General features: G+C 36.7%; 1 protein-coding gene across 1 annotated transcript in view; it reads right to left on the bottom strand.

Moving 5' to 3' along the window:
* The window catches only part of PCLO (piccolo presynaptic cytomatrix protein), a 307,080-nt gene that overhangs the window by 99,064 nt on the left and 190,312 nt on the right, over positions 1-17,704 (bottom strand). The window contains exon 5 of the mRNA XM_082257080.1: positions 8,132-10,307. Coding sequence (XP_082113206.1) covers positions 8,132-10,307 — 2,176 coding nt within the window. The remainder of the gene's footprint in view (positions 1-8,131; positions 10,308-17,704) is intronic.

Raw genomic sequence — 17,704 nt, 5'->3', positions numbered from 1 at the left:
GGTGTGCTTAAAGGGTAAGTGTTTAAGTCAAATTAGGTGTTACATTTCAATTTTAAGTATAATGAAAAGGTAATTGGTAATTTCAAAGGTCAGTTTATGTTTTAGGGTTCAAGCAGGGGAGGTATTTAAGTGTTTTTGGTCAGCTTAATGCTTACCATATGGCTAGTGGTTGTAGCATATAGGATATTGTTACATTTTCCAACTTTTGGTGCTGAAATCCCTATGATAAACAATACTAGTAGTGGGTGGTAACTAGAACCAATCTGATTCGCAGGTACATAAGGTGTTTGACTCAGTTAACTATCTATAATGGAAGATGAACTACATATCAGATACAAAGATTCACATATAAAACCTATTTGTTTAGTTAAGCCGTGGCAATATAATGTTTTTTTTTTTTTATTTTAAAGAAGATTGCTTGATTTATTGCATTGATGAAAATGTTCTCCGGTGATATGGACCTTAATCCCTGGCAAGTCACTGAGCTTCTTTTCCTGTTCATTTGTTTCACTCAAGTGTATTATACCCCAAAGTTCATTTTCCGGTGATATAGACCTTAATCACTGGCAAGTCACTCAGCTTCTTTTCATGTTAATTTGTCTTACTCAAGTATAATATACCCCAAAGTTCATTCCTATTTCTAATGATGTTTGCAGTTTGCATGCTGCCACTAAATAATATAATCTAGGGTGATTATCTGTCTTTGCTAAGCAAGTGATACTCAGCTGCTAGTCCTAGCAACCAAATTGCAATGCTCACATCCAAAGCCTCTGTCTCTGGGAAATCAAACATCTTATGGGCCAATGTAGGGGGAACACAGTCATCTTTTCAAATGAGAAACAAATCCACATATTTTTTTTTCCTGTTGAAAGTACAGAGCTAGCTAAATGATCTCGACTTAGAGTGAAGCTATCCTTTAGAACCCTCAAACCATACTTCTACTATGGATTGGTCAGGTAGTCAGGTACCAATGACTACAAAGGCCTCCCAGACCAACCTACAGCTAGTGCTGAATGCAGCAACCACATTAGACAACTAAATCCAACATGCTCCTATAACATCTATCCTCTGTTCACTTTGTTAATCGCTTTTTATAAGATGAATTTTACTCAAGATTTTCCCCTTTCACTCAGGAACAATCCCTCACTTTGATTGACTAAACCATTTAAAAGACCTGCTGCAGTCTAGATTCCCTTATGTCTTTTTGGGTGAAAACTGGACATTTCTCAAATACTCAACAATATCTGAAGCCTGGCTTTTGTCATGTATCATCCACATTCTGGAATTATTCAGTTTATGTACACTGGCATTATCTTTATATGTTTAAAGCAATGTTACAAATATATCTAATAAATATGAGTGTCAATGCATTTTCTATTTTCTCTGTATAGAACTTTGAGACAGACCTTCAACTGTCAATATATATGGTCTATGCTTTGGGTCCTAACAAGTAAAAATTTGTTAAAAATGTTTTTTATGCTTTTATGAATAAAAAGAATGTCACACTTTTGAGCCATTCATGCAGAAGTCTGTAGATTCCAAAAGCTTCACAAACTTTCTTCTACTGTAGCACATGATGTCAAGAACAGTATGCTAAATGAAATGTTCTAAACAAATGTTTTACAGCATCTAATTTACCAAGAATATTCCAGTTTATCAATTAAAATAAAAGAAAATGTATGTGGAAGTGCACATTTTGGGAATATAGACACTTAAGGGATCATTGACTGAAGTTATTTTTTCTCCCAACAAGACCAGTATAAATGAGGCATGAATAATTTCTGCAAGCACTGGGTGTCATTATGCATTAAAAAAATGATATGTGACATGATTTTATTATCATATCTAACACATGAAACTAAATTTATGTTGCAATTGTGATACTGTATTCTCAAAATGTTTAATATATTTTAAAATAAACCATCTTTAGATATGTACAAAAAGTTTAAAACATGAATATTATTTACATGTAAGACAGGGGTTCAGTTGTACATTAAAAGTCTATTGCTTTTAAAGAATAATTTAGTTTATTTGTATGTACTTTTAAAATAGCACCCTTTTAAAAATGATATTGATAATTTTGCCATGCAGTAAAATAGCAGAATATGCTCAATATTGCGGTTTATGTATTTTGAAGTACTTGCCACATTAAGATTTCCTTTGTTTTTGTCTCAAAACAACATCAGTGATTAAACTTTAAGCTAAAGCAATACAAGCATACTAAAAGTAAAATAGACAAAAAAACAATAGAGCAAAATATATCGATTTTTTTTTAGACATTTGAATGCCACAGATTATATACAAAATTGAAACATCAGTACCACAATATTTAATACATCTATTTTTTTTCTCACTAAATGTGTCTCCAATATTAAAATGCCTCACTATGAATGGACTATTCCTGAATGTTTTTTTCACAGAACATTTGTTACACTTTTTGGTGGGTATCACTTTCAAGTGCAAAACCAGTGTCAACAAATGAGGTGAACTAATGATGTACACTTATGAGAGTTTTGTTGCATCATTCAATTATTTGGCATTGTCATACACTTAAGTTTTGTCCTCTATAAGAAACTGAATTTTTGTGCTGTACTCTTTTAAGAAAATGTAATTTTTGTGCAGTGAACACTATGCATTGTAAGGTTAGTAAAATGATTCTGATTACATGTTGATAAACTGTGTTAATAGCATTAATGTGATGCAAAAAGTTGCAATATATGTATACTGTATTTGAGTAAATTTGATTTAAAAATTGTGTTGACATTTTTTTGTCATATAAATATATTATGAACTATATATGTCGAACAAAATATAAATGAATAATGAATTAATCATTTTCTTTGTTATTTATAAATTTTAGATATTTCAGTAAGTTCTTATTGAAGAACAAAACTAACATGCAATACAAAGACATACACAGATTCTACGAGACTGGCAACAGAAGACTCCTACCATCAATAAAGGAATTTTCTGGAGATTTATCCAAAACAAACAGAAAAAAACATTCATTTACCAACAGACACATTGTTCATATCATGTATCCCATCCACATTTTCAAAAGATTTGATATTTAAAAAGACATCCAGATTTTAGAATGAATCAGATATTGTTGGAAATATAGAAACTATTTTATGCTGACCCAGTGACCTGAGTTAGTGCTTTTTTTTAAATTGCCAGTCATTTTAAGACAAATAATGAAAAAAAACCTAAAAAAAAGAAAATACTTAACCTTACAGGATATGTGAAGCAGCACAAGTTTGCTAAGTATAAGCAAATCCCCTTGTAGGAGAAATAGGTATTAATAGAGGTGTAATAAACCATACCATACCACAGCTCGTACTGACACAATATTCATGGACCAAAACATAATCCTGTCCACTTTTTGGCTATATTAAGTAGGTAATATAAAGATTTAACTTGCTGCTCAGATGAGTGCCAAGGTGCTGGATGATTATTAAATTTAGCCACAGGCATGTTTTGTTAAGTTGAAAAAGAAAATGTGGCTTCTCTGTTGATGAACTTTAGGGTCTGTCTTGACTAGGTTTTTTTTTATACTTTAGGTGGGTTTTGTATCTGCATACAAGTCTTGGGTAATGCACAGCCCGCATAAGTAGGTGAAATGTAGGTCAGGTCAGAAGGAGGTCAACTGCAGGTCAAATGTACCTTACATGCATAATCTCAGAATTCAAGCTGATGTCAAACAGACAGCATCACCACAAGCAAAAGGTCTGTAAAAACATGCCCTTAGTGCAAGATCCTGTTGGCAATATCAAGTGATGGCACACAACTTTTTGTACCCTAAGGAACACCTCCCTGCTAGGACCACATTTTTTATACAGAACATTTCTTGTTTTTCAAGAAATTAAATGGTAATGGTTAATTACCTAGTTGAGATTATTCCTACTGAATAATGTGTGGTCAGTAATTATTTCGAGAAATGCAACCTCTTTGCCTCTGCCACCTATTAGTACATGTTTTAGTGTAAATTTGGAGGTTCCTATGGATGTCCATGTTATAGTGATCAAAATGTGACCGACCACATAAACAACTGTCCAACATAAAAGAGTCAATCTTCCAACAACAATTGTTTACATGTCAAATTCTAATCAGTTTTAATAGACTATGCTTCTGAAATGTTAATCTTTATATTGCGAAACATGAAACAACATCTGGGCAGCAGGTTGATATTTCTCCTCCTTTGATAGGACCTACAGCCAAACTGATGCAAACAAATATTTTAGAATTTATAAAGGTAAAATATTGTTTGGGTAAAAGGACAGCTTTAGGTTTATTAACCAGAGTACATTTTTTCACTTAGTTTGGTAAAACTGAATGATCTTTATTCACTCAATTTCATGCAAAGATAATCACTATATTTTAATTCCTCTGCATATAATTGGATGTTCAAATGTGAACACAGGTTAATTTGATTAAAGAATCCTGTAATCTTTAGTAAACTATCCCTCATTGTTTCAGTACAAGTTGTAATCATGCTCTATTGATATATAAAGAAATTCATTCTCTTACAAAAACATAGTTGTATTTGCTATTTTCAGCTATTCAAAACATAAAGTATTAGTTATTTCACTGATATGTGGTTGTTCACGTATTTGTCACTAATAAAATGCCTTGATAAATGTGGCATTCAAAAGTCAGCCATTTTCTATTGATTTGAATTTGTTTAGGCATTTGATACTTAAATATACTTTAATACACAGCGCAAAAAAAAAAAAAAAAAACCTTTAAAATAAAACAAAAGAGAAATGTCAAAATGCTGTTGTTAGACATGCGATATAAACAGTATATCTAAATTACTATGTGGGGAATTTGAAATACATTTCTGGTTGTTCCAAAGTTAAATTAAATTACTAAAATATATTTATATACTTATTTAATTAATGAATGCAGTTTTTTTACTTAAACCAGAGCTGGATTAAGGCTACCTGGGGCCAAAGGCAGAGTAACAACATTGCGAATCCCACTTGAATAGCTAACAGCAGGTACAGCATCCAGATAACTATATATCCCTGTTAAACTTTATAAGCCTTGGGGTTTTCCATGTCCCTTCACTACACTAAATCCAATGAGAGTATGTATGAGTGTATGAGTGTGTATAAGAGTGCTCCATAATAGAGTGGAGTGTGCCATGTACAAAAGGGTCCTACCCTGAGAGAAAGTGCTCTGAAGGTGTCTTCATTGACAGAATGCTCTGGTACAGTGCCTTGTTAGATGGAGACAGAGAATGCCCTGTAACATGCCTTGACTGTTTACCAAGATTGCCTTCTGAGAAAGAAGCAAGCTGTTCTTTGTGAGCATTTTATATTTTAAAAGAGAAATAGCAGTATAATTCTTTGAAAGTGTAATAGGGAAAACTGTGAGGAAGCCCTATGAGAAAGCTAGATTTTGTTATTACTTACCCCATATTACATAGAGCCTACATTTTATAAAGATATCCACTTGCCAACTGCCTACAGTAAATATATACCTCTTTGACATTAAATACTGATGTTATGGCAGCAGCTAGCTGATTTTAACCCTGTATAATTTTTTTACTGTGGGCAATTCAGCGCCTGCTAAAAATGGTCTCACGGGTGGATTGGGTGGTGGGAGAGGTGCAACCTCCACTGCTTCCCGGTCATTTCCAATCTTACCAGAGCCTTAGGTAAACCCGGACGTGATCTGGTGCATCCATTTGCTGGGCAAGAAGTCAAGTGAGGACAACATGGCCAATCGGCTCTATGCCCTTAGAAGACCAGAGCGACATCTGATGTCACTTCCAGTTCTCAGGCATCAACAAATGATTTCCCCCCTTCATGACCAGGCCATTTTTTGCAAAATGGCACTGGGTTACTTTAACTGACTATTGCCCGGTTGTGCAACGCTCTACCCAAACAAAATGTATGTCCTTTTTTTCCACAAATAGAGCATTCTTTTGGTGGTATTTGATCCCCACAGTGGTGTTTATTTTGTGGGCTATAAACAAAAAAGGCTGACAATTTTGAAAAAAGAAAAACAATATTTTTTACTTTATGGTATAAAATATATCCAATAAATAAAAAATAAATAAATAAATATATAAATTTCCTCAATGTATTTTGCTACATTTTTTTTTGTAAAAAAAAATCACAGTAAGCGTATATTGATTGGTTTGCGCAAACGTAGTATCTACAAACTGTAGGATATATATATATTTTTTTTCTAGTAATGGCGGCAATCAGCTACTTATAGCAGGACTGCGATATTGTTGGCAGACAGTCAGGACACTAACTGACACTTTTTGGGGAACCAGTGACACTAATACAGCGATCAGTGCTAAAAATATGCACTGTCACTGTAATAATGACACTGGCAGGGAAGGGGTTAAATATCAGGGCAATCAATTTCTAACAGTGTTGGAGATGCTTTTACTAGGGTAAGGCATTGATCTATGTTCCTGCTTTGCAGGAACACAGGATCAATGGCTTCCCTACTGACAGAACAGTGATCTACCTTGTTTACATAGGCAGATCGTCTTTCAGCTAATGTAACCAAACGATCAGCTCCTGCTGTGTAGAATCACAGCGGTAGCGAGCAACTGGAGGCATGGACTCGCCCTCAAAGCGAATGATTGTAAATATGTTGATTATCCAATTATGTGTTGGGGTGTGATTGGTTGACTGAAGTCAACACCCCTTCACCTTATTTACTAAGCTCAGTAAAGATTCTCTTTGCAAAGGTAACATTTACTTTGCTAATCAAGTAGTCACCACTTTAGCATATTAACCACAACTGTTAGCAGAGCTACACAGCGACATCTCTCTGCTTTGCTCTTATGCTGGCCCTCCAAGGAGTCCTCTGACACTGCCATGTGACCTGAATTAATTCTCCTAGAGTCAAATGGCATCTGGGAGGGCTGGTAGAAGTGGAGAGTGACTTTCCTACACAGCGCTGTTGAACAAGTGAATTCCCTAATGAATACATGAAATGGCTGTCCCCTACCCCTCATAGGTCACTAGGCCCCAGGCAGCTGCCCTTTTGGGAATCCAGCTCTCACTTTAACATCTACTTTAACCTGAAAATACAAATTTTCATTGCTTTAAAGGCTTCTTTGAGAAAATGTAAAATGTAAGAAGTCCGCCATGTTATCAAGTAAATATCAGTAAAATTTGCTAAATAATTATTCAACTTAGTTTTTTTTTTTTTTTAATGTAATCATAACATTGTAAACCAAACTACTGTTACTTATTTTTCCAGCATTTTTCATTTAAAAAGTGTCATGCATTATCAGTGTCATGCAACAAATAAATTAGGATAATCAGAAGCATTTAAAAAGAAAACACAGTGCATGCATATATTTATTAGACAGCGCATATACATTTATTAAACATCAAAAAAGACAAGAACGCACAAAAGTAAAAGCACATATTTCACAAAATTTACAAACACTAATCTGTTCTTAAAACACAATTTATTAGGATACAGGAATTTGATGTATCCATGTTTATTTAAATAATTCACTCCTTGCTGCTGCAAAATAATAGCATGTTGCAAAGCAGACTGTGCATGTGCTTGAAGCAGCAAGAAGCTTTACATGTATTTTTACAATAAAAATGGGAGAGATCCATGTTTGTAACATATAAAATATTGTTTTCAGATATCCATATTTGTGACTAATAAATAGTTTGCAGTTTGTAATGTAACATTCATGTTAGCCATGAACATGAATGGTTAAAATTCATTAGACATTGTTATTTTAAATGATTAAAAAACTGTTGTACCAAAATAGACATATTTTACATATATATATATAACACTACACAACTTTTATGAAGAGCAGGAGAGCTGTTATATGCATGCAAAAACTAAAAAAAAAAAATGCAATAGTAATGGTATAATTAATAATGATACTAATAAATAATAATAAAATTTTATAAAGCCTTAACACAAATAAAACACTAAAACAGAAGGGCCAAAAAAAGGAAAATCAAATTTGAAAAGTTAAATGAAATAAAATACTTTAAAACAATGACAGTGAAAAACACAAACATACAAGAAAGGAAACATTTCAAAAATCACAAAATAAATTAATAGCATGCATAGAAATGAAGATTTGTGTTGTGATAGTAGGAAAGCAGTCTCATGCCATGATTACCTTCGCTGTCTGACATGGCATGTTGGAAGTCATCCATGATAAATGCTATGTCTCGATCATAACCACGAGTCCTGGTTTCTTCTCTCATATGCTGTTGTACTTCAGGCAGGGAATGGCTAGAACCAAATTGGTCCCTGGTATCTGCAGATATTGGTGGTAATGGTCCAGCAGCAGCTCTTGCCATACCCATTGGCTGTCCAACAGGACTTAATGGGCTCTCTTCTTCAGAATTTTGTGCTACAATAGGAATCCTTCCTCTGCTTTGGCTAATAGGAAGACTAGATGGTTTTGTTCTTCCTGAAGGTGCTGCATGGCTAAATGTCCCATCTAATGATTCTGCCTCATTTGCTTTCTGCCTTAATGAAGAACTTGATAAATCTCTCTTAATTGACAGGTCAAGGCCATAGACTGATGAGGGCCTAGAAGAAGGTCTTGATCTATTACCACTTACATAGGGTTTATCAACTTCATCCTGCAATGTAGTTCTCAAGTTTGTATTAAGAGCTGATCCAAGAGTTTGACCTAAGGCGGGGCCCAAAAATTTTTGTTGATCTGTAATGTTTTTCCGTAAGCCATATGTAATATCATCCTGAAGCATTCTTACCTTTGTAGATATGCTTGGAATTGATGATGTGCTTGAAGAGAGATATGTTGAATAGTCAGGCTCTAGGTCTCGACTTTCCTGAATTGGAGAAAATTTTGACATTTTGGGGTCTATTAATGATTTTTTATGTTTAGACTGTTTTTGGTACAGAATAGCAGGAGGCAGCTGCTTGGCGGCTTGTTTTTCTAATGTTAGTCTGCTAATGCTATATTTTTCACTTTTAGGAAAGTGTCTGTATAGACTGTCTGAATGATAATAGGGTGAAAATCCAGCAAGGGGGTCTAAAGTTTCTGTACCTCTTCGAAATTCTTGTTTTATTTGATGCTTAAGAAGTTTTAACTCATATGGATCATCCATTGGATCTTCTTCTGCTTTTCCATAGCTATGTAATCGTGTTGAGGATGAAATAGGAGCTAAAAAGTCTGTTACTTCTGCAGTTCTTCTAGATTCAACACTTCGAAGAAGGCGGTCTGTTTTTGAAAGTTCTTTTTCATGTAGCCCGAATGCAGAGCTCAAAGACCCAGTTCCTTTTGTAAGTTCTCCAATGTCATCAATAAGAACATAATTCCTGGAAGCATGATGCTCTAAATCAGCATAAAATGAATCTGCAGATATACTAGACATTGGACTACTTGCCATGCTGCTTTTTTCATCTAGTCCTAATCGTAAATCCAAAGTACTATATTTACTACCAAGATGTGAAACAGAGTAACCGCTGTCAGTAGAAACAGGAGCTATTATGAGAGGTTGATTTCTAATAACATCATAATGTGATGGTATTTTAGGCTCTATATCTAATGCACCTTGTCTAGTTTTTTGCTGCAATAGTAAGAGTTGTGAAGCATGTTGATAAGAAGGCTGCTGGGTAGGTGTAGACTGAGGCTGAGGAGTAAAGGATATAGTTGGCACAGCTTGGAAAGTGGGTTGAGTTTGGTACGAAGAAACTTGTTGATGATATAAGGATGGCTGATAGTGGGACTGCTGAGGAAATTGTGTTGGAGCTTGAGTAAGCAAAGTGGGAGTCTGATATTGGTACTGAGTGTAAGGGCTTGTCTGTGGAGCAAACTGAGTTTCTGTCTGAGTTTGTGGTGGTAAATAAGGACTATATTCTGGTTGTGGGGCAGTTTGTGGTCGATCTATGCCAATATGGCTTTCTATTCTGGTTGGTCTTGTGTTACTGACCTCGCTGTCTGACATGTAATCACGTTCTTCAGCAACACCTTGCAGGTAAGCTCTCTCTCTCTTTTCTCTCTCTTTCAGTAAAGCTTCCTTTCTCCTATTAATTCCCATTTCCAGATATCTCAGTTTTGCATCAATTTCTTTTTCCTCTTCATCTAATTCTGCTTGTTTCTTGCGTAGTTTTGAAGATTCTCTTTCAACCAGATCCAGTTCTCTGTCAATATCCTGCAGAATTTTAGCACGAGCCATAGTGGTTGTTCTACAAATTCTTCTTCGAGAAACTGATCCAACAGTGCTGTAAGGTGATTGTAAGCCATTGCTAGATTCCTCTGGTGGAGGGTTTGGCAGTGTTCTTTTTACCTTCTTTTGAGTACCACTTTGAATACTTTTTGTCTAAGGTAGTAAAAAATACAAATATAGATAAATTACATTAAATAAATTAATTAAAACAGTCCATATACAAAGTAAATCAAATATACTTTGGGATAATAGAAAACCCATCTATTCCAACATAAACACATTTATTTGTCACAAAGCCACTATTCAGCTCAATATTGGCTATATAATCTGCCCACTGCTGCCAATTCCACAGGAGGCAGACTTGATGGGGAATTGGTTCTTTAAAGCTTTCCATCAGGTTCTGCCCACACCACAACAAAAATCCTAAATCATGCGCCTGTCTATGTGACAAGTAGCTTCAGTGTCAGCCTATGTGTGACAGTCCCCAATCTGACTTTGCTCACCCCACAGCTTAATTCAATGTCCACTGCATCTGCTGGGTACAAAGAGCCTAATGTTGAACTCTGAGAGACTAGTTCCCCATCAGGGAAAATGGACAGAAGTGGGTTGGTTTCATAGCTGCTATTGGACTGAAGAATGGCTAAGAAATCTGTCCACTGCTGTCTACTATCAATCTCTAGGCAGGTGGACCAGTTATGGAACTGGTCTCTCAAAGTCCTACATCAGGTTTCTTCCACTGTCAGTGTGTCCCTGCAACATTAGTTGCTAGCTCCCTAACAGCGTGGGACCTAGCAACCAAAGAAGTGCTATTTACCTGCTATTTCATTATATAAGAACTGCCCGTCATTTTTTTTTTTTTTCATATGATGGATCTACCTGAATCTGATGCCAGAACTCTTACCAAAACAAAGTTTTCATTAATTAGGTGAAGGATCTTTCAAAGGGGCCATACCACCCAAAAAAATAGCAATTCCTTTACTGAATTCTGCCTCATTATGTAAAGATATAGAGCAGACCATGGGTGTCACTATCACTGGGAAACTAGGGCTCATGTCCCAGGTCCTGTGGTTGTGACTCTTTGCCTTTTTTTTTTTTTTTGCCGCTGCAGCATTACCCATAATGCAGCTGCTGGTTTTTTACTTGGTTTTTGCCACTTTTTAGATCTCAGATCCAGTAGCTGTTAGTCCCTTAAAAGCATCAGGAAGCTTTCAGGACAGAAGTGCTAGCAAACACAGGACCACCTTCCAGGTCCCGGAAATGTAGTGTCACTTTCCTTGAACCCTATGTGTGCACAATACTGGCTAGGGAGGCTAGGGGGAGTGAAGCAGTGATTCAGCAAGACATTTTTTGTATCTGCATTGTGAGCCTGCCACACAAGATGTACCTACTTCCATATTCTGATTACTGCACTGTATATGCCTATGTTGTACAGTACATAGTCCTGACTGTTTAACTATATATGTTGTACTTTACATACTCCTAACCAATTGATGGTTGCTAGGTTGTGCCAAACATTTTAAATACAATTCTTTTAAATAGATAAAGTGTTTGTTCTCTATATCTATCTAGCTATCTAGCTATCTATTTATCTATCTATCTATCTATCTTGTATATGCAAAAATAATACTGTATGTAGAAAGAGATATTTTTATAAGTTAAAAGAGGTATTTAAACTCATTAATTATTGCACGAGTATATAAAACCATGGAAGTCTCCAAGACCACCAAAAATTATGTGACATGTGAAATGACAACACAGATAGAATCTCCATAGCTCCAGGCCACTGAACACTAATATTTTCTTGCATCTCCTGTGGGGCTATTGTTCTCTCTCTCCCCCTGCTAGATACTGTGGTTTCTACTCACCCCTTCCTGGATAGTTTTGTTACTCTACAGCTCGCACTGGACACTATTGTTCCCTAATCTCCTGATGTATTCTATTCATCCCCTTTCCCACTGAGCACTGTTGTTTTTCTGTTCTGTTACTGTTCCCCCACCCCTATCTGGATAATACTGTTTCTACACCCCCCCCCCCTCTTTAGGCACTATTTTCCTGCTTCTTTTGATGGGTACAATTTTTCCCCCCTACCCCTCTCTATGTAATACTGCCCCCACACTTTGCCCCACTGAAAACGATTGTACCTCCCATCTCTTACTGGGAACTATTGTTCCCCTTGATTAGCACAATTGTTACCCCCATCCCATTCTGCATAATTATCTCTTACTGGGAACTATTGTTCCCCTTGATTAGCACAATTGTTACCCCCATCCCATTCTGCATAACAATGCTCCCACCCTTTAAGCCAGGCATAATATTTAGTGGATTTAGACAAGCCAATTTAGGGCAGGCAACAAGCCACATGTCTTCTCTGTCCCAAGGTGTCCCTCTTTCTAAAGTTCCAAACTTGGGAAGCATGTGCTTTCCATGTGTTTTTGATTTATTATAAGAAATAACATAACCCCTGCAATAAATTTCTAAGGATATAATAATTTACTTCAGAGGTCACTACACTTTGAAAATCCACTCATCCTACAGCCTTGTTTGTTTATTTGTTCACTGAGTTGTTCTATCTTAACGTATATTACACACACACACACTATATACTAGCATGACCAGTTCAATTCTTTTCATCCTAAATTCAGCAGAACTTAATTAAAATAAGATATATGAACATAGAATTTACCCACACAAAGGTGAAAATGAAGATGGTAGAGTCCAATAGTGTAACCTGAAAATTATGATGTCACATAGTTACATAGTTAGTGATGTTGAAAAAAGACACCAGTCCATCCAGTTCAGCCTATGATGTGTGTGTGTGTGTGTGTGTTTGCTGTTAACCGTACATTGTATACCCCTGTATGTTGTGGTCTTTAAGGTGCCCATCTAATAGTTTTTTTTTTAACTATTGATGCTCCCTGCTGATACTACTGCTTGTGGTAGAGAATTCTAAATCCTTACCACTCTGACAGTAAAGAACCCCGTCCTTATGCTTTGGTCACCAGTACGGTATTTGTACATTGATATTATATCCCCTCTCAAGTGTCTCTTCTCCAGAGAAAATACGTTCAATGCTTGCAGTCTTTCCTCATAGCTGATGTCCTCCATTCCCCTATATATCTTTGTTGCTCTTCTCTGGACTCTCTCCAGTTCCAGCACATCCTTCCTGAGGAACGGTGCCCAGAACTGGACGGCATATTCAAGATGTGGCCGGACTAGAGTCTTGTAGAGTGGGAGAATAATCTCTTTATCTCTGGAGTGAATCCTCTTTTTTATACATGCCAGTATTCTGTTGGCTTTGCTTGCAGCAGCTTGGCATTGCATGCTATTGCCAACCCTGTTGTCCACTTTTCCCTCTTTGATTCACCCAGAGGATCACTGCCTAGCGAGTAACTTGCGCTCATATTTGACCCCCAAGTGCATTACCTTACATTTTTCAACAATAAACCTCATCTGCCATGTAGTTGCCCACCCCATTATTTTGTTCAGGTCTGCTTGTAAGGTTACCACGTCCTGCATAGAAGATATTGGCCTACTTAGCTTAGTATCGTCCGCAAATACCGAGATTGTGCTGGATATCCCATCCTCAAGGTCATTTTTTGAATAATTTAAACAGGTTTGGTCCCAGAACAGATCCTGGGGGGACCCCACTTTCCACACCTAACCAATCCGAGTATTCTCAATTTATCACCACCCTCTGTACTTGCCCCTGGAGCCAGTTTTCAATCCTGGTACTCTTCCTATGGTCCACACCTACGTACCTTAGTTTGTAGAGTAAGCATTTGTGGGGAAATGTATCAAATGCCTTTGCAAAGTCCAGATACACCACATCCACAGGCCTTCCTTTTTCTAGATGGCAACTTACTTCTTCATAGAAGGTTAATAGATTGGTCTTGAATCCATGCTGATTACTACTAATAATACCGTTTTCATTACTAAAATCTTGTATATAGTCCCTGATCATCCCCTCCAAAATCTTTCAGACTACTGATGATAGGCTAACCGGCCTATAGTGCCCCGGGATATATCTCGGCCCTTTTTTAAATATAGGTACCATGTTGGCTTTTTTCCATTCAGCTCGCACCATTCCTGTCAGTAGATTATCCATAAAGATTAAGAACAATGGTCTGGCTATCACCTGGCTGAGTTCTTTAAGGTCCCTTGGGTGTAAGCCATCCGGTCCCGTTGATTTATTTATGTTAAGTTTTTCAAGTTTAGTTCTGAGTCTGTCTTCTGTTAACCATGAAGGTGCTTCCTGTGGTGTATTATTAATTTTAACATTACAAGCTGGGTTAGTGTAACCCCCCCAATACTTTTGTAAAGTCTGAAGAGAAGAATTTATTTAGCACTTTCATCTTCTCTCTGTCCTCTGTGGCCAGATTATTTTCATCGTCTTTTATGGGGCCAATGTGTTCTGGTCTCGCTTTCTTACTATTGAAATACCTAAAGAATTTCTTGTTTTTTTTTACTCTCTTCTGCTATGTGCCGTCCAGGGTTTATTTTAGCTCTTTTAAACGTATTCCCCCTTTGGAATACACTTGACAATCCCTTTATTTAGTATGTTCTTGAAGAACTCACATTCTTCCTCTGTGTTCTTTGTTCCTAGGGTTCTGTCCCATTTTATATTGTCTAGCAAAGAGCCTAGTTTAGGGAAGTTGGCTCTTTTGAAATTCATTGTCCTTGTATTACCCTTGTGTTTTCTATTTCTATGATTTATACTGAAAATAATTGACCTATGGTCACTGTTTCCTAAGTTGCCCCGTATTTCTTCATCCGTGATCAGGTCTGTACTATTAGTAATTAGTAGGTCTAGAACCGCATTGTTTCTTGTAGGGGTATTCACCGTCTGACCCATGAAGTTGTCCTGCAAAACATTTAGGAACTACTGAGCCTTAGATGAATGCGCGGTTCCTTCTGCCCAGTCTATAGCTGGATAATTAAAGTCCCCCGTTATAATGACATTTCCCATCCTTTCTGCCATTCCAAGCTGTGATAGGAGGTCCGCCTCCCCCTCCTCCCTCTGGTTTGGGAGCCTATAGCATACGCCCAATATTACTCCCCATAGTGCCTTCCCTTTGAAGTTCTACCCATATTGATTCTACCTTCTCCTTAGCACTATTTGTGATATTGTCCCTCATATTTACCTGCACATTGTTCTTGATATACAGACATGCCCCTCCCCCTTTTTTACATTCTCTATCTCTGTGATATAGGGAATACCCCTGAATGGTTGCCAGCCAATCATGAGAGCTGTCAAACCAAGTCTCTGAAATTTCCACAAAATCAAAAACCTACTCATACATTAGCAGCTACAGTTGGCCAGACTTCTGGCATTAGCATACAAACCTCGTCATTTTGTCCGGTTGCATACTAAATCCTTGTTTGATGTTATGAGGCTGCACTTGCGATTTATCCTCCTACACATCTTGGGTTTAGGATCTCTGGACAGCCTACCGCTAATGCCCCCAATAATGCCCACTGAACCCTGCTCCCCGCTGGCTAATTCTACATCTTTACCCTCCCCCATTACCTAGTTTTAAAGCCCCTCTAATTTTTTGGCCATCTTCTCTCCCAGTACGGGGGTTAAAAAACTTACCTTAAAGACACACTAACAATTTACATAAATGTTGGCCTAACAGTGCAGCTATGAAAAAAAAGTAGTTTCACATAATGAAACAGTATCAATACCACTCCTCGTCCATAGTGACTAAATAAATAATCAAGAATAATGAGGGGGTCTATGTATAAAACATTCACGTCGCTTTGGTCTTAAGCATTTGGACTGGCACCATGAATGCCTGCCATATTGTTTGTAATACAATTATCTCATATGATCATTAGCCCCACCTAATGGCCAAAACATGGTCTTTTTTTTTACACTAGATGGAACTGGCAATCATAGGAGATAAATGATACTACAAACAAATATGGCAGACATTCAGGGTGCTCATGTGAAAGCTTAGGACATTCGTACAGCAAGCATTTTATACATAGACCCCCTAAAACTTTGATGAAACTGTTAACAAAAACAATAAGGCTGGATGGCTTTGTATGGTGCTGTGTCTTGTCATTTATTCTGAATGTACCACAAGACAATCATACAATCAAATTTAAACCCGAGTTGCTAAAAATAAATTGTAAAAAAGGTCCCTTTAAAAGAAGTGTAAATATCCACCTGCTGCCCATGTTGCCAAACATTGCCCCAATGAGGAGAAAACATCTACTGAAGTCTGCTGAGAAACTGACACAGGATTGTGATTCTCCTCTGTTCCCTGCTGCACTTGGTGGTTCCACTCGCCAGCCTCCATTACACTACAGGACATGCCGGGTACCAAAAATATCAAAACTGTCTCTGAGGTATTTGTCTCATTGTTGTCTTTTTATTGTATTTTAAATAATGGAGAATGCAACATGGGGAGAGGAAACACTCAAGATAGGATCTACAGCAGGGCAGACCTTATCAAGAGCTTTAAGAAGCATATGGGTGACTCAGACCATGAGGGGCAATTCACACTTCTATGGCCCACTGGGTTGCAACAGTGCACATAATGCTTTGTATTAGCTTGCATTATGCTACGGTATCCTATGTATTATTTTGTTTACAAGGAATATGCTTATTTTTTTTCCAGAGCAGTACATATTTATAAGTACACAATGGGGTTGATTTGCTAAAACTGGAGAGTGTAAAATCTGGTGCAGCTTTGCATAGTAGCCAATCAGCTTCAGTATTTTAGTTTGTTCATTAACTGTAAGCTATGAAAAAACAAACCTGGGCGCTGATTTGTCTCTATGCAGAGCTGCACCAGATTTTGCACTCTCCAATTTTAGTAAATCAACCTCAAATTGTCTTAACAATAAAATAATATTACAATTACACAAAGCATATCATGCTAATTGTCCTGGATCCTAACAGTAGTGTACTGTATATACACTTTAAATCTGTTTGTATAGAGAGCTGGCATTGTTGGCTTGTTTATAATGCTGCCTTCCTAAATCATTTGGTAATTTACTATCATTTAATAAGCAAGAATATATCAGTTTGTCAAGACACGTGTGCAAATGTTTACTGTAGGCCTGGTATTTGAATTTATCATATAGCCTTTAAAATTCACAGAGGATAGACATCTGCATCCTATAGTTGGTTAGTGAGTGAAAATATCTAAGACAGGTAAATCACAATTTCACAAGTTCTTATATATATATTGGAAATTTTACATACTGTAGGTTTGGAACATATTTTATTCACCCAAACCTACAGGTACATATTTTATAACGATGAAACATTGTACAAATATTGTTTGCCATTATAACAAGTATTAGTCTGTTCACTGTGTTTAGAAATAATATTAACGGTCTAACAAATGTCAAGAATGGTATTATCTCTTATGGTCTGAATGGTTGTGTCTGTGTCGCAACAGTTTCCCAATTTCCCTTTGGGATTATTAAAGTTTTCTGTATCTGTAAAACAGTTCACAACCTGGAGCACTGCTATCAAAATCTATTTTAAATTGAAAAGGACAAAACAATAAAACCCATGATTTGCTTCTGTAGGG

Source organism: Pelophylax lessonae, assembly GCF_965119305.1.
Source record: "Pelophylax lessonae genome assembly, chromosome: 4".
Taxonomy (NCBI): Eukaryota; Metazoa; Chordata; class Amphibia; order Anura; family Ranidae; genus Pelophylax; species Pelophylax lessonae.
The sequence above is the reverse complement of the archived record's forward strand: the minus strand, read 5'-3'. Positions and strand labels throughout refer to the sequence as shown.